This window comes from Marmota flaviventris, chromosome 4 (genome assembly GCF_047511675.1).
Source record: "Marmota flaviventris isolate mMarFla1 chromosome 4, mMarFla1.hap1, whole genome shotgun sequence".
Taxonomy (NCBI): domain Eukaryota; kingdom Metazoa; phylum Chordata; class Mammalia; order Rodentia; family Sciuridae; genus Marmota; species Marmota flaviventris.
The window spans coordinates 59,388,610-59,412,568 of record NC_092501.1 but is presented as its reverse complement, the minus strand read 5'-3'; the positions used below and the strand labels follow the sequence as shown (position 1 = coordinate 59,412,568).

Sequence of the window (23,959 nt, the reverse complement as noted above, 5' to 3'; positions counted from 1 at the left end):
TTTTTATTTCATTTTTTTTTTAAAGAGAGAGTGAGAGAGATAGAGGTAGAGAGAGAGAGAATTTTAATATTTATTTTTTAGTATTTGGCAGACACAACATCTTTGTTTGTATGTGGTGCTGAGGATCGAACCCGGGCCGCACGCATGCCAGGCGAGCGCGCCACCGCCTGAGCCACATCCCCAGCCCCTCTTTATTTCATTTTTATGTGGTTGGTGCTGAGGATTGAACCCAGTGCCTCACGTGTGCTGGGTGAGCACTCTACTACTGAGCCACAACCCCAGCCCCAGTAATCTATTTTTTAAGGTGCTGGGGATCAAACCCATGGCCTTGACTTGCTAGCAAGTTAGCACTATTTCTCCCCCCCCCCCCCACACCAAAAAAAGGGCATAAAAACAGATTTGGGCAGAATATCTGAAGACTATCTTGGGTCACATAAAGGACAAGATTAGCTCCTGGAAGTTTAATAGTGGCACCCATTCCTCCATTTGAAAAACAACACTGAGCTTGGTATTATTCTTACTAGCTATTTCTTAGTGTAAAATGAATTTGCTAGAGAAACCACGTAGCTCACAAAGGAATATAAGTCCTAAACCAACTGCAGCAATAGTCTGTTAGGTAGGGAGAATCTCATCAACTTTCCCACATACTGGAAATCTCCAGACTTGGATAACCTTAAGAAAAAAGGGAGTCTAAAGAGTCATAGCTCATATTATACAATTAACATAATGCATTGAACTGGGGTACATAACAATTTTAAAAAGAACAATTTGATAATACATATAAAGAAAGCCCTACAATTTTGCATAAATATTAACCCAGAATTTTCAATTATAAGTATATGAATTTAAATCTATAATAAAAACCACAATCTAAAAAAATTTTACTTTCTTCAACTAACTCTTTTTATAAAGTGGCTTTTCTGAGATTTCTGCTGCTACTGCTCTGAGGATATTAAGCATCCAAACAAGTATCTGAAAAATTCTAACATTCTGTAATTGGACATGACCTAAAAGAATGGGATACTGAAAATGCACCTGTACCTTTTAATAAATAAGTTTATACTGACATAAAGGCAAACCAGTGTCACTTACCCTCCTTAATGAAGCTTCAGCACTAACTGCATTTTCTGGGTGAACCCACTTAGGAGAAGGCAGACCAAGTCCTGAGTATGCATGTGTTCCGTTTGGATACTGCCAAATAATTGGATAAAGTCCAAGCTGATTATATGAAGCAGAAGGATGAGCTTGTCCAAGAAGATGAGGTGACTGGTGCTGTAACAACTGTTGCTGTTGCTGGTGTGCTAGTGCTAAGTGGCTCAAGCTGCTAGCATGAGCACTCTCTAGGCGTGGGTGGCCACCAAGTAAGGAGGCAGTAGGCACTCCAGGTAACACAGTGGGAAGTAAATGAGGATGATGAACAGAATGGTGTGGACCACTAGTCAGAGGATGAGTGTTGATTGTAGGTAATGGAGTTTGACTGGATGATCCAGCTAGTAAATGGGATGCAGGGTTTAAGGCAGGGTGATGGGTACCTGGATTTAAACAGGTTCTATGGGATGTGGAATGAAGAGGGAAAGGATGTTGACTTAAAAAAGGTGAAATGTGATTAGCTCCTGCTTCTGATCCAATAAGAGCAGGATCTCGATAAACGGTGAAATGCTCATTTTTATCAATGATAAGAGGGCTCTTTGTAGTTTCCAATGCACTGCCTCGAGTAGGAACCGGATGAAAACTGCATCTTGATAACTCATTTGCCAGTCTTCTTTCACCAGTAGCTTGACTATTCACATAAGTAGCCTTAGACTTCACAGAATCGGGAGAATGGGTAATTTTGGATTTAACAACTTCAGGTGAAGAATTGGGTTTTGTCTTGTGAGTATCTACTGAAGCAGTTAGTTTAGATTTTATAGTCTCTGGGGGTGGACTTGGCTTATTTGCCTTATCTTCTGTGACAGAAGGTGCACTTAAAGAAGATGTGTAAGAGATGTATTGATTTTTTTCTTTTTCAATATCCAGTTGATCATTTCCTGAAGAAGCATTTATAACACTTGACTGGGTTAAATCCACTTTAATTACATCACTGACCCAGTTCTGGTCAGAATCTTGTTTTGCTGTTTCCAAGTATTTTGAATTTACAATTGAATGTTTTGAATCATTACCTTTAGGATCCATTTTCTCAAGTGTCTGCAGGCCAAAGGTACTTGAGTTTTCCTGAACCACTTTTTCTGAATTAGCATCTTTTGTAATATCAATAACACATTTTGGTGTGGATGGTCTGGATATAAACTTTTCCTTTGGTAATAATTCCCCCGTATGTGTGTTTTCCATATTGCATTCTTGAAGAAATAAATCCTTAGGATTATGTTCAGCAAGTGTGGCCTGTTCTGATGAATGGATAGTAACTTTTTCTTGAAACTGAGTATCAACAGATTTCTGCTTCTCTGCTTCTTCATGTTTTTTATCTTCATGTATTTGATCCCAGGGAGTCTGGATATCTACTAGTGTCTCTTCTCCCACCTTCTCACTATTCTGGGATTTCCCTTCTTCTCCATTTATCTTGGAAGCATTTTTATTTTTCAACTCATTCTCTGACTTCTGCTCTGAGGAATTATCAATTATTCTCTTATTGGAATTTTCTGAGTCACTGCTCTCAGAAAAGTCTGAAACATTGTCAGTCCGCAATCTTTTCATATTTAGTTTCTTTTCATCCTCCTCAGGTTTCCTTCTTTTATTCATCAAGTGTTTGTTCTTACCCTTAGGATTATCTGTAAGGTTAAAAAAAAAAGCCTTACTTTTTGATTATGAAAAATCATAATCAAAACTAAGTAGCATATTTTAAATATTTTTATTTGTTCCCAGTCCCTAAAGGAGAAAAAAAAAAAGTGGATCCTACCTCCTCGTGATACATAATCGTATTTTTCCTCCTTCATCTTCTCTTCGTCTGGTATACTGCTATCTGAGCCCTTCCTCTTATTTGGACGGATATTTCTTTGTTGCTGTTGCTGGTGTGTATTCTGTTTTGGTACAGCAGTTTGAGAGTTCATTGCTGGTCTGGGACTATTTGCTTGGGCACGTGTATAATGGCCCTAAAAATAACCGACAATGATTATAACTAGCTAATTCTAAATAGAGAAAGAGAAATTATAAAAATTAATTACTAGTAACATACATACGTGAACAGTGTTGATATTTTGATTGGCACGAGACCTACGTCGTGATGTAATGCCAATATTTTCACCTTTTAATAAGGAGTGAACAACATCATCTAGAAAGGTCATTTGAACCATAGAAGGATCGACATTCTGTGGTTCTAGTACCTAATCCATAACACAAAACAAAAACAAAAATTAAATACAATGAGCTAAACAATACGTGGTAGCATTTCTTTACTAAGTAGAAATGTTTAGAAATCAGTTTGGGATCCCTACTTCCTATTTTTAAAATAAATAGGACAAACTGGATATTTATACTTGTTCTTTTTGGTGATGTCACTTGCATATGGGGCTCTATATTCTTCTTTTATCATATGGGGGATTGGACCCATGTGTGCTTACCCCACCAAGCCACATCCTCAGTGCTTTTTATTTTTTGAGACAGGATGCTGTCAAGTTGCATAGGGCCTTGCTAAGTTGCTGAGGCTGGTCTTGAACTTTCCTGCCTCAGCCTCCAGAGTTGCTGGAATTACAGGCCTGTGTCACTGTGTCCAGGTGGACTCTATATTCTTGATTAATTCTTAACTTTGTTTATCAAAATATATTTGCAATAGATAATATTTGCTTTTTAATTCTTGGCTAGTAGTTGAAACAATGTTACAGAAGATTAAAAGTAATTCTGTCCTTGGTGACTAAAACTGGTTACTTAAGTCTGATAGTATCTTTTAAATTAAATTTTTGAAAAGCAGCTACAAAATAAAACTAGTAGAACAAGTCAAAAACCGTATAAATTAATAATGTAAAAATTCAAGATGATTTTGTACTTCATCAAGGTGAAAGCTTGTCATCTTTTTAAGAAAAAATGCAGTTAAATAATATAATTTATTTATTAGCATTGACAAAATTTTAATCAAAGCATTTAAATTGTTTACAAAGGAGCTCTATCATATAATTCTCCAAAATTCACTTGGGTAGGAATTTCTAAATATCTGGTTTTTTACACATAAACAAATGACAGCTTTAAAAATAAACGTTTTTCTCAAAAAGGAAAAAAAAAAAAAAAAAAAAAACAAACCTGTGTTTTTAACATTTGTCACAAAACTTAAGTGAGCATACTAATAATGAAATTTGATGTGAGAGAGCTACATATGCACTGAAAGTTTTCATTAGTGAAAAGAAAACAAGGCCTGGGGATATGACTCAGGGATAAACCATTCAGAATGCATTTTTAATACCAGAGACAGAAAAACAGAGAAAGTTTTAGCTAACGAAAAATTAAAGAAAAAAAGACTAAGTAGCTTGATGTGTCTATTTCAGGTTCTGATTTTATTAGTATTGAAATAAATATGACACTACCATTATCCTCTGACTTAAAGTGACCTCTATGTAACATTGGAGATGCTGGTCACAGTAGGAACATGCCTATAATTCCCAGGCCAGTCTGGGCAATTTAACACAACCTCAATATAAAAGAAAAAGGGCTTGGGGTATATATATATAGCTCAGTGGTACAGCATTTGCCTAGTATGCTTGAGGTGAGGAGGGAGGGAGGTAGGGAGGGAGGTAGGGAGGTAGGGAGGGAGGGAGGGAGGAAGGAAGGAAACAAAGCAAAACTCTGTAGATGAAAATTATTATCAAACTGTTGGCACAGACTATTTTTTAAAAAATATTTTTAGGGGCTGGGGATGTGGCTCAAGCGGTAACGCGCTTGCCTGGCATGCACGGGGCGCTGGGTTCGATCCTCAGCACCACATAAAAATAAAGTTGTTGTTGTTGTGTCCACTGAAAACTGAAAAATAAATATTTAAAAAATTCTCTCTCTCCTCTCTTAAAAAAAAAAAATTTACCTGTAGATTGACACAATACCTTTATTTAATTTATTTATATGGTGCTGAGGATTGAACCCAGTACCTCACACATGCTAGGCAAGTGCTTTATCACTGAGCTACAACCCCAACATGGCATAGACTATTTGTACTACAAAAATTAGTTTTTTCAAAAACATTAGTTGAGGTTGAAAGGATAATAACTCAGCTTAACATGTGAAAGGCTCTGAGTTCAATCCCCAGCACCAAAAATAAATAGTTAAAGTATTTACCTGATCATTCATAACGATCATGGTGCGGGTGAAGAGATCATGATGAGTAATTATGCCGGTAAACCACTGGGTGGCAGAGTCTTGTCTATATACTCTCACTCTGTATCCATTTAAAGAATAAGGACCTTTAAAAAAACACAAGCATAAACAACTTAAATGCGGACATTTTACGTAGTAATTACCTCTTAGGAGAAAACAAAGCTATCTGATGAGTAATATAACCAAAGATAAATTTTAAAAAAATGTTGTAGAAGACAAATAAAATCCTTTGGTGGCTCATGACTACAATCTCCAATGCTCTGAGGCTGTTCAAGATCAGCCTGGGCAACATAGCAAAACTCACCTTAAAAATAAAAAATAAGCAGATCATTCTGAGGTTATTATATATATACTACTACATATACATACTTCCTGACTCAATGGAATAAAATACTTAAAAAGTTAGATGGAGTGTTTCTAGGACCATGAGTTAGTAAAAGAACAGAACGTTAAGTTGCAGCAATCTGGGCTGTAGTAAGGTTACAAAACTGCTAACAAGATTTGGGCACATGACTACCTGGATGAAATGAAAAGGTAACTCAGAACTTGAAGTCTGAGTCATCTAGCTGGCAGTACTTTACCATAAACTACAAATTTTGATTCCTCTGTGACAGTTAGGAAAAGCTGCTGAAAGTCTTAAAACTCAAAGATTGATGAGTGCACTTAAAAACAGAGCACTGAACATGTGTTAAAAAAGAAATGAGATGTACTTTTGTTTTAAACATACTTTTTCAAAGGAAATTTTACACACACACACACACGTGTATGTATACTTTTAGAAAATAAGAAAGGACTAAATATTAAGGATCTATCTGTATATTTTCATTTAAGCTTATTAAAACAAAAATCATTACACGTAAGTGGATAATAAAGATGAAAATTCCTTCAGTTCACAGGCACTAAAATATCATTGAATACTTTATCAAGTTTAATGGGAACTGTGGAGGGTGGGGAGTCTATGGCACATTGATAATAGTAGTCTATATTAACAATTACAAAATGATTTCAAAGTTTCAAGTGCTTATTTAATCCTTTCCAACTCTTTAAGTTGGGATAAAACTTATTTTTTCTGATTTCTAGACTGAAGCTCTAGGTTTAACACACTCAAAATACCAACAAATGGTTAAATACTTATTTACAGTTTTTTTAAAAAAGAAGCAAAAAGAAAAAGAAGAGCAATGTCAGTAACAACCTAAAACATCTAATGCACAGCTTGGTGCAGTGGTGCACTTCTGTAACTGTAGCTGCACCTTAAAGAAGAGGTCAAGGCAGGAGGATCACAAGTTCAAGGTCAGACTAGACGACTTACTAAGACCCTACCTCAAAAATAAAATATAAAGGGGCTAGGGACATAGCTCAGTGGCAGAGCACTTGACAAGTATGTAAAAAGCCCATGTTTGATCCCCTGTACCACCACCATAACAAAAACAATAATAATCCATGTGACTTGTAAATGGTATGTATATTGATCTAGGAAAAAAATGAAGATATTCACTGGCTATATTTTAAAGAAGGTGATGAATAAATGCTATTCACTATCCATAATTTATTATACAAACTGTAGTCTTTTCTAACTATGGGAAGAGTAAGACTCCAGATTAGTTTTTTCTGCGTAATACGGAAAATGGTTACAGAAAAACACCAAAATGATCAGTTTTTAATTACCATAAGCATACCATCTACACTGGTTTATTCCCAACACTAAGCACAGTTTGTAATTTGCCTCACACAATTATGCTTAAAATGAAAAGGGGTTATTAACGCTTTAATCTTTTTTCTTCACAGGATATGAGAAAACAATTATTTTTTTAAGTATTAGTTTGGTTACTTCAACAAATAAACTGCAAAAAGAGAAAAAAAGGGGATGGGGATTGTCATACCAACCAATCACAACATGTGGACCTAATAAATTCTATTAAAATCATTTGACATTTATAACATAAATGGAAATCTGAAACTGACACTAATTTTTGTGTGTGCAGCATCATCACCAGTTTTATTTATCACAAAAATGGATAGAAAAAGCCAGGTGTGGTGGCGCAAGCCTGTAATACTAACGGCTCAGAAGGCTGAGACAGAGGGATCATGAGTTCAAAAAACGAGGGGCTAAGCAACTCAGTGAGACCCTGTCTCCAAATAAAATACAAAATAGCGGGCTGAGGTTGTGGCTCAGTGGTTGAGTGCTCCTAATCTCCCGTACCTCTTCCCCCCAAAAGGATCGATAAAGGTGATGCTGAAATTTGATAGAAACAAAAGGGGAGGTAGATTGGGCAGGATCATTCAAGGTTTAGTTGTTGTTTGGACCGGGAGACTTGACACATGGATGATAACCAAAATAGCTGATTTTTGTTATGAATATTTATACTAAGAAAAATTTAATATATACACAATCTGCTGCTATATGTAACCATATAAAGCAAAACAATCACAACTGAGATTACTTCATTTAATGCTTAATGGCATGGGTACTGAGGATTGAGAGAAATATGGAAATTTAACAACAAAACTCTATTTTTAACATTCTACAATATAATATGTTCATGTCATAATCAGTTTCAATTCAATTTTACAAGAAGTTTATATCTATGTTATTTTATTGACATAAAGGAAAATTACTAGGAATTACAAAACATTAGTATGAAGGTCACATGTTGTTGTAGATAAACCTGTAACTTAGTAAACAAAGGGAACAAAACTGACTAGTAATGAGGTAATTGTTGAAAAAGGTGCAGTAAAACAGGCTACTTTTATCAGATTATCAACAGCATTCTTCAAAGGAAATCAATTTTGGTTCTGGGTAACCCTTTACTGCAAACAATGCTTCCTTCACACACTTAGAGCATTTTATACTATGAACATTTTCCATTCAACAAAACACCTGTGCAATTTTAAGTTCAGGCCAGGAATTTAGCTCAAATAAGTTATTTGAAAAACTGGTAGAATAATAAACTATCAAAATTATTAGGATACTGCAATTATTTTCCCTTGGACTATATAGAATTCAAATTATTAGACTGGGCCTTCCACTTACATTGCATATAATTGAACAACCAAACACAAATATGTAAAGTTGCCTAGTCCCACCCCCCAATAATGCATAATTTCAAAATAGTTACCTTGCATAAAAATCTCCTGAACCTTTTGTTCCTTTACCCAGACTTTCACTTCCTCGTGAAGTTGCGGGTTGTCCCTGAGAACTGGGTTTAGGCTGTCTATGTCGTCCTAGAATTATAGATTAAAAGAAAAGGTCCACATTATGCTCTCCTAACATTCATGTTACCAACTTTCTCTTTTATATGTCCTAAAGACTTGAGAAATTTTCTTGATCTAAATATATGTAAAACCACAAATTCAAAGTTGTAGTTTATGAGAAATTATGTAACAACTGAGCATAGGAAATTAATCTGTGGTATGATCTGATCCTTGACAACAATGTTCTATAGTCAAACACTAGAAATTTAGTAATGAATTTTCTAACTTTTTAAATATAGTCTTATTCTGATCAGCTTTTCAAGAATTTTACTATTCTGCTATTGTTTGCAGTATGGGGGACTGAACCCAGGACCTTACCTCCAGCATACTAGACAAATACTCTACCACTCAGCCATGCCCCCAGCCCAGGATTTTACTATTTGAAGCAATATAAAAACCAAATGTATCAGGTCATCCAATGTCTGTGGCAAAATAATGCAGTATTTTAGTGACAGTTAATATATACATATAAATTACCACATCAAATTATGCTCAAAACATTAGGGTTTGAAACTAACAGTCACTGCCCTGATTTTAATGTCATAAAATTCAGTTCTATTGAAACTCATTTGACCATAACTTCACTGCTAAAACTTCTATTTTAAGTTAGGGCCAAAGCATTCAGGTAATTAAAATTAGATTATTCACGATATTATCCTCAGAACAAGGTGGATCTAGACCATAGAAACAATCACGTAGTCACATGGTTTCCCACGATCAGCTGGTCCCAGACCATCACATTCTGTTCTCTTTCTCCCAAAGCACCTCTGCTGCACCTGCATTTGAGATTGGCTGCAGAAGCTCTAAAGTTAACTGGTGAGAAAACAGTACTGTCACTTTGGGACTATTTTAAAAGTAGACTGGCAGATTAGTGATCAGAAAGGAGCTAAATCAGGAAATTATACCTGGTAAATAAAAAGAATCTAGCAATTTAGGGGGGGGGGGCAAAAAAAAAAAAAGATGGATGAAGCAGGTCATACTGTACTCCTTTGTTCCAAAGTCTATCCAAGTAAATTAGATTTGCCTTCTCATCCATCAGTGCTTTACGATACTACTCTACACTTTTGGAATAATATTGTGGTAAATATTCTATCTGATATGTCTCTTATATCTAGGAAAAGCCAAAGGCAGAAGTAATTCCTTTTCTTTACCCTCTTTACCCTCCATTTAATAATATACTATAGGGGTCTGGGGATGTAGCTCAGTGGTGAAGCATATGCTTAGTATCCATGAGACTCTGGATTCAATTCTCAGCACCAGAAAAAAACAATAGTAAAAATATACTCACTATTAGATAATCTCATCACTTTTAGAATAGAAAATATCACAAGTTCTATAGGACTCTACTCCTCCTGATACATACTGACAGTTCAGTATAGTCATATCCTGAATATATATAAATTTGAATATAGGAAACTTTCTATGGAAAAATCACCATTTTCAGATTGCTCTGACAGCTACAAATTCTATCAAAATTATCTCCACTTAAGCTTCCATACATACACATCCATATATCTATTACTACATAGGGAGTTATAACTACTTATAAAGCAGCATTATCAACACCTTACAATTGCCTATGTTGAAATTTTATAACATATAACCCCTAGAATATAAAATTAATTTGTTTAAATATATTTATATTAATTCAACAAGTTAAAGTAACGAGCTTTTTCCAAGATCATTACACAGCATACATATCTTTTAAACAAACAAATGACTAATTTTCTAGTGGAAAAAATTAACCAAAAAATAAATGAGGGCTGGGGATGTGGCTCAAGCCGTAGCGCGCTCGCCTGGCATGCGTGCGGCCCAGGTTCAATCCTCAGCACCACATACAAACAAAGATGTTGTGTCTGCAGAAAACTAAATAAATAAATATTTTAAAAAATAAATAAATAAATGAATACTGTGAGTCCCTTTACTGATATGACCTTACTTAGATAAGCTCAAATTTCTGTTATCAGTTTTCTCATCTACAAAGTAGAGTTACTAATATCTGCCTCAATCCTGTTTGTTATAAGATATTTAAAGCACTGAAACTGAGCACAGTGGCACATGCCTATAATCCCAGTACACAGAATGATCTCAAATTAGAGGCTAGCCTTGACAACTGAATGAGACACTGTCTCAAAAGATTTTTTTGAAGTACTGCAATTAATTTTTATTGTTTTTTTTTTTTTAATTTAGTTTTTGTGATACTACTGAAGTTATTTATACCCACCAGCTCTTTATTTTGTTGTTTTGGTACCAGGGATTGAACTCAGGGGTACTCGACCACTGAGCCACATCCCCAGCCCTATTTTTAGTTTACTTAGAGACAGGGTCTCATTGAGTTGCTTAGTGCCTCCCAGTTGCTGAGGCTGGCTTTGAACTCACAATTCTCCTGTCTCAGCCTCCCAAGCCGCTGGGATTACAGGCGTGTACCACTGTGCCTGACCCCACCAACTCTTTTTGAGACAGGGTTCTCTCCCAATTTACTGAACCTGGCCTGGAACTTGTGATATCACTGTCTCAGCCCCGAAAGTTGCTAGGATTACAGGTATGCATCACCATGTTTAGTTAAAAGTTAATTTTACAAAATTTCAATTCTGAATTATCTATGGCAGTAAGTAACAATTAATTAATTAAAAACCCATTAAAACTGTCCTAAGACACTGCCTGGTTTATGACAAGCATGTTGTTGCCGAACTACTCCTGTTCCATGTATACTGTTACATCATCATATCCATTTTAAAGAGTCTCACAAAAGGCTAAATAAGCAACTCCTGAAACAGAGAAAAATGAAGACTTTTTTTCTATGTGTTGACCTAAACAATTTTGTGAAGGCGCTAAAAATCAAATATTAAGCCCATAAAGCTGATTTAGAAACTGGGAATCTGTAATTAAAAACTCGCTGAGAGAGCCAGGTGCATTGGCACACACCTGCAATCCCAGCAGCTTGAGAGGCTGAGGCAGGAGGATTGTTCAAAACCAGCCCCAGCAACTTAGCAATGTCCTTAAGTAACTCAGCAAGATGCTGTCTCTAAATTAGAAAAGGCTGGAGATGTAGCTTAGTGGTTAAATGCTGCTGCATTCAATCCCTGGTACCAAACACACACACAAAACCCCCACCAAAACTTAAGAATATTTGCTATTTTACAAACTACAGAAGAATTTCAGCTGTGTCTTGAGCTTATATGCTATTATAAAACAATTTAGCTGGGTGCCAGGGCATATTCCTGTAATCCCAGTGATTCCTGGAGGTCAAGGCAGGAAGACCACAAGTTCGAGGCCAACCTCAGCAACTTAGTGGGCCCCTAAGCAATTTAGCAAGACCTTGTTTCAAAATAAAATATAAAAAGGGCTGGGGGTGGTGTAGCTCAGTGGTAAGGTAGTTTTTAGCTTAAGTAACAATATGTATTTTCTGAAATTTTCCCTGAACAAGTCACCAAGTAGTGAAAGAATAGAACCTTCTATGAACCTTCCCTTCTCCATAACTGTATCATATGGAAACTCCTAATTAAAACTTCCAGCAAGGGACAAATAGGAAAAATCAGTTCAGCAAGATCTGCCTTATTAGAAACTTATAAAGAAAACATGATGTTCAAAACAATGCCTTAAATGAAGTTCTAGAGTATATTTACTGTTCAGTTCATTGTTTTTCTTTTTGCGAAGACATAAGTTATCTCTAAATGAACAATAGTTGGGTACTGTAATGTAGTAACAACAACAACAACAAAAAAGATAACAAGATTGTGCATTTCCCATGACTAACACCATATTGGGTGTTCCCATACATTATTAATTTTTATAACAACTTTGTAGACTGAAATTACTATAACCTTTTCACAGAGTATGGTCCTTGATTAAAATCAGTAAATGATAAAGAATACTTAGGTGTCCTGTCTTTTATTTTCTCTCTCTCTCTCCTCATTATGTTTATCAGGTGAAAGGTAACATTTTTAAAGATAGAATGGGTAAAATGAACTGAAAGACATTAATGGAAACTATCTTTTTTGTAAAAGTCTAACAGTGGTTATATGAAAACATATATAGCAATACTTGAACACTTATCAAAGAGGAGCAGCTTACAGTGGTAAACTCATACAACCTTAGAATCAGAAAGCATAAAAGAGAAAAAAATAACTCTTGTGATGTGCTTTAATCATAATCTACAAATTTCCAAATTATTTATTTCTAGGCAAACACTGTTATGAATTATTATTTGGGATAGTCAAAGTACAAAAAGTTTTTCTTCACATGTACAGAATACCATCATGGAGTTAAAATCATGCTGGAATCTGTACTTGGACATTGGACTTTTGAACTAATCTCATTTTAAATGGTTCTCTATTTCCTACTTAGTTCAAAAGAACATATACCCAATTAGGTGGTATAAAAACTAAAATTAGAATAATACAATATTCAGATATCCCCAAATAAATAAAAGCAATATCCTGTATGAAGATGTGAAAAGAAAAAAAAAAAGCTATATCCTGAGAGTGCTAAAAATATATGCAAAACATTTATAAGATAATAAGGTGGTGATTTTCCTTCTTGTAACAGAAAAGTACTCCTTACCAGTTCTGGAAATAGATTCTTTTTTGGGATGGTGGGGTGGTGAGGGGTACCAGGAATTGAACTCAGGGCACTCAAACAAAGAGCCACATCCCCAGCCCTATTTTGTATATTATTTAGAGGCAGGGTCTCACTAAGTGGCTTGGCACCTCACTTTTGCTGAGGCTGGCTTTTAACTTGAGATCCTCTTGCCCCAGCCTCCTGAGCTGCTGGATTACATGCATGTGCCACTGTGCCAGGCCCTGGAAATACATTCTTTATGTCACATATATTCTGAGTTTATTTACCAACAGAAGAGCCAGCAAAGACACGTACTGGAGAAAAATATACCAGTGGTTAGTTTCTATCTAGGTGCCTCAGCTGATTGACTTTATAATTTGAAGAAACTGGCTCTAAAGTCCCAACTGATGGGCTGGGGATGTGGCTCAAGCGGTAGCGCGCTTGCCTGGCATGCGTGCGGCCCGGGTTTGATCCTCAGCACCACACACAAAGATGTTGTGTCCGCTGAAAACTAAAAAATAAATATTAAAATTCTCTCTCTCACTCTCTCTTAAAAAAAAAAAAAAAGTCCCAACTGATGTCTAGAATAGCACTTTGATTAAATTTTTTAAAAAGTCACTTCTTTGTATAATTTCTGACAGAGAATAACCTAATACTGATATTGATATGTGGTTTATTAATGGAATGATATTTTCCCCTCTTCAATAAAACCCTTAACCTCTGTGTGACATCCAGTGAGCTTCTTAAATCATACTGTATTAAATTTCCCCCACAAACCACCTTTGATTCTATTTTATAGGAGTTACCATAAAAGAAACCATTTGTATCTTAAACATCAGGTCAAGTGATTGAATATGTTTGCCACACCAGCTTTGTAATAGTCATAAACTTAAATTCATGGTTACCAAAACTATAAATGATTGCTTTTCCTTAGATCCTTGGGATTACTGGCTAATAGTCATAAAAATGAATGTAAAGTCCCTGTAAGTCAAGACTGACATCAATTACTAATATACCAAATCCTGCAGTATGAAGTCAGAGAATGTTAGGGCCAGACATCTTATGTTTGTGGATCACACGATTTCTGTGACCTACTCAATTCTGCTATTGACTGCTAGGCAGTCAAATGATACAAAAAATAATATATAAATAAGTAAGCATGCTGTGTTCTGAAAGATTTTTGTATACTGGCATTCTATAAAATTTAAATTTCACAGGATAGTCAAATGCCATATTATTCTTCTTTTGATTTTTTTCAATGATTTAAAAATGCAGGGTTGGGAATGTGGCTCAGCAGTAGGAGTGCTTGCTTAAAATGCATGATGCCATAAATTCAATTATGAGCACTCTGGGGTCAGTGGAGGATAAAAAGACCTTACAAAATGTGAGACAGGCTGGATTCAGTTTACCTCTGAGCTGAAACAAGAACAAACTTTAGGGGGACACAGTAATGCATTCCTGCAATCCCAGCAACTCTCAAAGCTAAGGCAGTAAGAGGCTAGCCTCAACCATATCAATACCCTGTCTCAAAATAAAAAGGAATGGGAATGTAGCTCAGTAGTAGAACACCCCTGAATTCAATCCCTAGTACAAAATAAATAAATAAATAAATACAAAATGTAAGATTAAAAACTCCTATTATTGGGCAGAGCACTTGCCTCACACATGTGAGGAACTGGGTTTGATCCTCAGCGCCATATAAATATAAACAAACAAAATAAAGATACTGTGTCCATCTATAAGTAAAAAAATTCTAAAAACCTCATATAATTAAGGCAATGTAATATTATAGAATTAACTATATTTCACAAATGTTTGAATTATGTACATTTATGAGCCTAGGAAAATCATACAAATCCTATTTCAAATAATTTTTTAAAAAAACTCTACAAGTAAATGAATTTCCCTGATAGATTCCTTGTTTAGCACACACTTCCTTGATGTACTTAATTTCAGTGTAGACAATTAAGAAAAAATTACTTTGAAAGATAAGGTTTACTCCTGGTAGGCCAACAACAATTATTATATACAAAGGTTGGTACTATCCACTTCTCTATACTCTACAGTAAGGTAAAAATGAATACATGCATTGAGAAATTAGGTATATTGTAAAGATATTCTTTAAATAGTAACCTATTTCACGTATCTGAATATATTAAGAACCCTAGAGGTTAATTCAACCTGTCTATACAGAAACACACATATTTTTAAAAGATGAATATTCTTTTTAATTTTTAGTTGTAGATGGACACAATACCTTTATTTATTTATTTTATGTGGTGCTGAGTATGGAACACAGTACGTTTCACAAGCTAGGCAAGTGCTCTACCACTGAGCTACAACCCCAGCCCCAAACAAAGGTATTTAAGAGTGAGAGATACAACTATGTGTGGAAGCCTTGGGTTACATCCCTAGACACACACACACACACACACACACACACACACTCAAAATCAATATAATTAAAAGCAAGAGAAAATTAAAATTATGTTCTATTTATAGAAAATTCTATCATTCCTGGTTTATTTTGGTTAATTTAGAAGCCTAAAATCTAGATTATAATGTAAATGACAGCAATGGAATTTTTCTTTAAAAAAACAATTAAAAGATGGGAATGACAGCAAGCATTTGTAGTCCCAGCTACTTGGGAGGCTAAGGAGGCAGGATCACCTAAGCTCAGGAGTTCCAGATCACCCTGGGCAACAATAGTGAGACCCCTTCTCAAACAACAATAAAATAATTATACATAAGGATTCAGATGGCAGGAGGGACTTGGCTAATAATTTATATTACCCATGCAATTTTCTCCCACTCAAAATCAAAGAGATGACATGAAACATGCTCAGTATTTATATCCTGAAGCCACAGGAAAAATTTAATGTCTTAAGAGAGGTGATGTAACTAGTAGTAATAAAATGAAGCTCCAAGGTCATCTGATGTTATTAACGGAAACAGTATCATAATGATATTTGGGTAAATTTTTAAACCATTAAAAAGGATTACTTTTGAAAGCCCATTTATGTGGTAGTAACTTCCCTCTAGGTATATGTTAAAATTTTACTAGTGTGGGGAAAAAAAAAAAAAGATTACTGTATAAGGGAAAAATAGCAAATGCCAACATTCTGATCTTTTGTAATTCTTGCGCCCGAGCTTTTAGAAAGCATTCCTTGCACTAGAAGTTGATATTAATTCAGAAACAAAAAGAGATGCCAGACAAAGTGGCACATGCCTGCAATCCCAACTACTTGGGAGGTTGAGGTAGGAGGATCTGAAGTTTAAAGTCTGCCAGGGAAACTTAGCAAGACCCTGACTCCAGAGGGGATGGAGAATGTAGCTCAGAGATGGAACACAACTGAGTTCAAACCCCAGGACCTCTTCAGAAAGCAAGAAATCAAGCAAGCAAGAAAGCAAGCAAGAGGGCTGGGGATGTGGCTCGCCTGGCATGGGTGCGGCCCGGGTTCGATCCTCAGCACCACATACAAATAAAGATGTGTCCGCCGAAAAACTAAAATAAATAAATAAATATTTTAAAAATTCTCTCTTAAAAAAAAAAGCAAGCAAGCAAGCAAGCAAGAAAGAGAAAAAAAAGTCCTGAAGTTTGTCCAAGAACAACATAAAACCACAGCCATCTCTTTCCCTTCCCATTTTTATCTTATATACCATCCATTTTCACACCATCATAATTTAATTGTAAGAACTTAACAGGCTAGCCAATTATTTAATATCCTTAAAGTTAAACAAACATTATAAGATCCTAGAGCTAAATGTTTTATCCATTTCATAAAATAAGAAACTAATTCAATTTGAACTGTATTTGCCATGGTGGTTTATAGGATTATAAACATTCAATCATTTAATGTACACTCTTGTAAAATCTCTAGTAAGACATTAGGATTTAAAATGAGTGTTTTCTCCATGAGATGGCAATCTATCTCTATATGAAGAGATCAAATTAATGATATAATTTATACTGTGACCTAAAGGAACAATAAATATTCATCTAAAAAAAAAGGCTGTTATGGAAAAGAGGCTCATGTAGGGAGTTCATTTTTAGTTTTCCTGCCTCCTCTGTAAGGTGCCACAAATGGTTATTCCTAGAAGAATTAAAAAATTTCCCCCATTTCCTTCTTTGGTGGTGGGGAGTACTAGGAATTGAAGCTAATCATGTGCTTTACCACTGAACAATACCCAAACTCTAAAATATTTCTTTTATTTAAAAAAATTTTTTTTTAGGTGTAGATGGACACAATACCTTTATTTCATTCATTCATTTTTATGAGGTGCTGAGGATCAAACCCAGTGCCTCACACATGCTAGTCAAGTGCTCTACCCCTGAGCTATAATGGCAGCATCCCAAACCCTAAAATATTTCTAAGCGCCAGTTCAGAAGATAAAATTGACTTCAATAAGTAATTAAGATTTTCTTCCTCCACTACCCCTGAACTGAAGACAGAAACTCAGGGGTGCTTTATCACCAAGCTACCATCTCAGTTCTGTTTACCTTTTATGAGACAAGGCCTTACTAAATTCCTGAGGGTGGCCTTGGCCTTGCAATCTTTCTGCCACAGCCTCCAAATTTACTGGGATTGTAGGCATATGCCACTATGACAGGGTAAGTTTTGCTTTTTACAAAACAAGTTTTAAAAGCAAGCTTGGATGGTCTTATAAAGCTCTCATCAAACACAATCAAAGACACTTGACTAGTTGCAAAAATCAATAAGCAAGCCCAAAGCCTGCAGTTAATCTAAAGGTGATGATGACAATGCTATGGTTGCAAGCATATAAAATAAGGAAATAGACTATCTCTTTTATATAGGACTTATTTTGCTTCTTAATTTTTTGTCAGTCTTTTATCATTCATCTTGTCAATATATTATTATAAAAGCATTTTCTTTCCAGAACATGTTCATACTCTTTCTGAAGTTTCCTTATTAAGATAACATTTTTAAAGGTCTGCCATAGCTAATGGTTCCTAGTTTCATAAAATGTTATAAAAGCATGTGAATGTTAAATTTTAAAATTGCATTTAGCCCTTTAGAATAACAAAGTCTATCTTTACATGTAAAAGGAAATAAAAATGAAAAAATTATACTGGTTAATAATTCATTCCAGAGCATCAGTACAGCTCAGCTAACTGTAGATGGATCCTAGAAGTATTAATAATTAAATCAGAAAAAAAAGAAAAAAAATCTATAATCCTAAAAAAATTTACCTTGTATCGCCAATGTAGGCCACTTGCTATTATATATCCAGGTATTTCAGGAACATCTCATTAGAATTTTCATTTACTTGCCATTATTTATACCATCAATGTTTCAATTTTAGAAAAGTATATACCATAAATAAGTATAAAAATATTCTAAATTTTAGTCTCAAGATTTTAGTTCTGTTTCTTTGGGCTTATAATTTCCCAAATGAGACAATGTTCCCTTATCATTTTTATTACTTCACATATAACACTATTTTGTATTTGTATTCCGTCTAGTCCATTTTGTATTTGTTTTTTAAATTTTTCTGTTGTTGCAATACTTTGCAAATTTTAATTCTTAGAAACTCATATATTATTGTAAACCTCATTTAAAATGAAAAAGTGTCAATTTAGTGTTCTCTATTTCCAATGAGTTTTTTAATCATTCTGTATTAGTTAATTTTGACATTTGTCATTTGCAAAATTTTGATCTGAAGACTTCCACCAAATTTATCAATACAAAAAATACACACAATGTTTAATGGAATCCTAACTCAAGAAACTAAGTTGCCATTTTTAATTGAATCTAACTTTATAGTTAAAACAGTCTTCAGTTAACCTATTATAGACTAAAAATATGCTCATCTGAACAGTTTTCAAACTCTCCACAGCATATTAACTTGTAATAACTATGGAGCAAATAATTTTAATTCTTATAGAAGCATCACCTAATGTTAGTACTGAAAAACATGAAATAAAACCAAAATTTAAATTTCACGTCTATCAGAAGGAAAAAACACTTTTAATATAAAAATAAAATTAAAATCTACCAGGTAAACAAACTAAACTTAATGATAGGGCTGGAATTGTGGTTCAGTAGTACTTGCCTAGCATGTGTGAAGCACTGGGTTTGATCCTCAGCACCACATAAAAACTAAATAGTCATTACGTCCATCTACAATTAAAAATTTAAAAATAAGGATATTTTAATATAATTTTCTACTATTATAGGCCATAACTTATATTCAGAAATTAAACATTTCTCCAAAGGAAGTCTACTTAGAAAATTGGATATAGCTTTTAGAAACGATCTTAAGCAGGGTGTGGTGGCACATGCTTATAATCCCAGGGACTTGAGAGTTGAGGCAGAATGATCACAAGGCCAGGGGCAGACTTAGCAGTTCAGCTAAATTCTGTCTTAAAAATAAAAAAGGACTGGGGATGTAGCTCAGTACTAAAAAACCCTAGGGTACAATCCTTGGTTATAAATACATACACACCCCCCAAAAGAATCCTATTCTATCCTGACACAAAAGATCACAAAAACATTCCTTTTCTTCATTATTTTTCCAAATGAACATTAACACAACATTTTTAAGAGGAATTCCTTTACTATATTCAGAGCCTTGTCTGCAGAATTCATTTATGAGTATAGCATTTACTATGTAACAGATACTATGCTAAATATTTTACCTTCATTATGCCAATTCATTCTCAAAATAACCAATGAGGCAGGTATTGTTATCTCCATTTTATAGATGAGGAAACTGAGGTGTGGAGAGTTTAGGTTACATAGATTTTATTTTTTTAGGAGTGGAAAATGATCCCAGGAGTACTTTACTTACGAGCTACATCCCCAGTCCATCCGTCCGTCCTTCCTTCATTTATTTAGAGACATTATCTTGCTAAAATACTGAGGCAGACCTCTAACTTCTAATCCTCTTGTCTCAGCTTCCTGAGTTGCCATGATTGCAGACATGTGGAACCATGTCTGGCTAGGATTACATAGATTTTAAATAGAATTTGAACAAAGGCAGTCTGACTTCCTTTTTTGTGTGTGATGCTGAGCTACAGCCCTCGTCCTTTAAATCTTCTTGGTTTTGCATATCCCTGTTCTGTCTAATCTGTAATGACTATATCTATTTCTGTATCTACAGAGATATATCCTTATAATCTTTATATATAATAAAAATATATACAAAAATATATCGCAATACTAATAGTAGTTTCTTTAGCTAACTAAATTATGGATCATCTTTTTTTCATTTAGCTAGCCTTTGTGTTTTTCCTAAACAGGTATTATTTTGCAATGAGAAAAAGAAAATAGTTTTAAAATGCAAAACACTGACTCATGCCAATAATTTGCTCATATATTATTATATCAATTTCCTTTGCTGCAAAATTCCATCTATAGGAAACTTAAAACATTTCACTAAAAAATTCAATACAACCTGTTAGTTAAATACAATAACCTTATTCCATAGAAGACTTAGATAGTTTAGAAATTTTGTTGATATACTTGAACATACCTTAATACCTTCATTATGATACAAACTGATTGTTAAAAACAAAGTTAAAGTACTTGTCTAACATGTACAAGGCCTTGAGTTCTATTCCCAGCTGCTTCCTCTCAAAACAAACAAAACCCACAGTAAACCAAAGCAAAGTTAGAGCCTATAAAAAGTAAGATTTATTTAATGTAATTTTATTAATACGGCATCAATTATACAAGGTATTATTCAAATTAATACTCATAAACTCTCTGCTAGCCTACTATTAATGATAACACACTAAAGGGGTTTTTTTTTTTTTAAACTTCTGTTAGGTTTCAAAGTCAAAATAATCATAAATATTAAGTCATAAAATTCAATATTAACTGACCTAGAGGAAACAAATTTCCTTCACTAATTAACAGATTTTGATATGAATAAACAGTTTCGTATATTTGATAACAACTTTTGTGTTTTGTTTTTTGGTGCTAGGGGTTGCTTGTTCATGTTAAGCAGCTATATACCCCTAGTCCTTTTTTTTTTTGATGGTTTTCTAGAGAACAAAATACATGTTTAAGTAAGTGATTTTTAAGTTAGCCCTATGCAAAATAAATATTTTATATTAATTTTAAAAATCTGATGTGGTATTTCAGATATTATTCTAGAGGATTAAATGCCTTATTTTTAAAAATGCTTTGTCAATATTACAATTTATGGGGCTGGGGATGTGGCTCAAGCGGTAGCGCGCTCGCCTGGCATGCGCGGGGCCCTGGGTTCAATCCTCAACACCACATAAAAAAAATAAAAATATAAAGATATTGTGTCCACCTAAAAAAACTAAAAAATAAATATTTAAAAAAAATATTACAATTTATGAAATGACATCAGCACACACAAATAAATTCAGTCAATTTCCAATAATTCACAGAAAGATTAGTTATTTGAAAGTATCCTGGGCCAAACACCCTTCTCTCTTACAAAGCCCATCTTTATATTGCTACCCTTGAGAAAAAACTTCCAATACTTCATTGAGTTTTGCCAATTTAACTCAAATTTATCCCAAAACAAGCATGATGGAAGTCTCATTTGCCACTTCTCAAAAACACTGCAAAACCAAAAATTAAAAGTTTCTGGATTGTTGGCATTACCACTCTTCAATTATCCAAGATCAGTAGTACCCTTAGGTTTCATTCAATATAACTTAAAAACTAACCTCCTAAACTACCTGTCTATGATTCATGGGACAAACCTCTTTTTAGCTTTTAAAAAATAACTATTTAAGGTAAGCATACTGGTGCTGTGGTTGTAGCACGGTGGTAGAGCACTTGCCTAGCCATGTGAGGCACTGGGTTTGATCCTCAGCACCACATAAAAATAAACAAAATGCAGGTATTATGTCCAGCTACAACTAAAGAGAAATTTAAGAGCAAGCATATCTCAGTATAAATTTTTTTTTTTTTTTTAGAGAGAGAGAGAGAGAGAGAGAGAATGAATTATTTTTTTAATATTTATTTTTTAGTTTTCGGTGGACACAACATCTTTGTTTGGATGTGGTGCTGAGGATCGAACCCGGGCCACACGCATGCCAGGCAAGCGTGCTACCGCTTGAGCCATATCCCCAGCCCAGTCAGTATAAATTTTAAAAACTTATTTTTCCACCACTTGAGCAATACCTCAGTTAATCTCATTTAATCCTAACAAAACCTCTTTTAGTTTGGTGTTATTCTCTCAATTTTATAGATGAGGAAACAAAGATTAGGTAATTTCCCTAAAACCATCTGGTTAGAAGGCAAAACAGCAAGGGACTTTCTAATGGCAAGGCTCTTTCCACTTAACTTACAACTAGCCACACACTTGGGAGAGTCAAAATTTTGAAAACTCTCTGCTGGGTTTTCAACAATTTACTTATGATATTAGCAACATGGTCATATAAAGTGGATAAAATCCCAGTTTAGAAACTTACTTTATTAAAGCCAAACCAAACCAAACCAGACAAGGTGGTTCTGGTTTAGTAATTCCCTCTACTACTCAGGAGGTTGAGGTAGGATGATTGCAAATTCAAGGCCAGGCTAGGGAAAAAAAGGCAAAGCAAAGGAAATGACTGGGCTAGCAGTAGAGTGCTGGCCTAGCATGTGCAAGACCCTGGGTTTGATTGACAAAACCAAAACTAAACAACCCAGAAAATCATGTTGGCTAAATTAAAATTAGTTCATATATTCAAATCATATATTCCAAGATTTGAAATATTTGAAATAAGCACCATAAACAGTAAACTATAATTTATCCCAATACTCAAGGATTTTGAAATGGATTTACAATACTGATTTGTATACAAAAGTCCTATTACATCAAACCACAATAAAATAACTATATGTCTTTGCTTTACTTCATCAGTTACATCTAGTTTAAATTTTTTTAAAAAAATGTTTATTTTAATTATATTATTAAAAAGAACTACCAATAGGGTTTCTAGACTAACCTCCCAACTGAAACTAACTTTTGATAAAACTTATTCTCTTGAAAAAACTTCATCTATAGACCTATAGTATTTCTGCAGTTTAACTACAACTTGCTAAGTGCTGTTACTATTAAGGTCCTCTCAGAGTTACAAAAATAAAAATCAGAACAATTAACAAGAAAATTTAAAACTGCTTACAGAAAACTGTGTTTCTTTTAAAGCCACATGTATGTATATATATTTTCATGATAACCTGAATGATAGTTAACTTTTTACGCAGTTCAAAACTCTGGAAGGCAATTTTTCTTTCAAGCTATTTATCACCATGGCTTTTACACAGTTGAGTCATGAGTTTAACCTATTGAGTCACCTGCTTACAGCATCTGCAGACCACAATTTACCAACTGCAGCTTCCTCAAACTTACAACTGAACAAACTCAGGAAGGCCTAGGAAACTGTTTAATGTTTTCTGAAGCAGTAACTGAAAACATTCTTTCAGAACCCAAGATTAAAAAAAAAAAAAAAAAAAAATCTGCAATAGGGAAGAGGAAGTTCAACCTAACAAAGAAATAAAACTTAGACTTGCATTACTATTTTGGGGGAGGTATTCTATTAAAATTTTTTAGTAGAAACTAATACTAAGCTAGTGTATGCATACTGTTATGTCAATGACTTTCTGATTCATGTAGAAAGAATATGAATCAGAATAGTTACATACTGTTCATACAAAGTGAACGTATTTTAAAATTTTAAAAATACAAAATGCAATCGGACACAACACAGATTTCTTGGGCTGGTTTTCATTTTCTCATATACTGCTATGGAAATGACAAATCTACACTTGAGAAATACTTTTCTCAAAAATAACTAACACAATCTAGTGCAAACTGAAATGATCAGCAAGTCCTTTCACTTGACATTCTTGCCAAGTCACTTAGTCTT

At 34.3% G+C, this 23,959-nt stretch overlaps 1 protein-coding gene across 3 annotated transcripts in view; it reads right to left on the bottom strand.

The window, feature by feature from the left end:
* Positions 1-23,959, bottom strand: part of Jmjd1c (jumonji domain containing 1C) — a 231,227-nt gene that overhangs the window by 33,477 nt on the left and 173,791 nt on the right. For all 3 annotated transcript variants that reach the window (XM_071611234.1, XM_071611232.1, XM_071611233.1), the window contains 5 exons: positions 8,406-8,511; positions 5,251-5,375; positions 3,174-3,317; positions 2,894-3,086; positions 1,093-2,765 (listed from right to left, as the gene is read on the bottom strand). In XM_071611234.1, the coding sequence (XP_071467335.1) occupies positions 1,093-2,765; positions 2,894-3,086; positions 3,174-3,317; positions 5,251-5,375; positions 8,406-8,511 (2,241 nt within the window). The remainder of the gene's footprint in view (positions 1-1,092; positions 2,766-2,893; positions 3,087-3,173; positions 3,318-5,250; positions 5,376-8,405; positions 8,512-23,959) is intronic.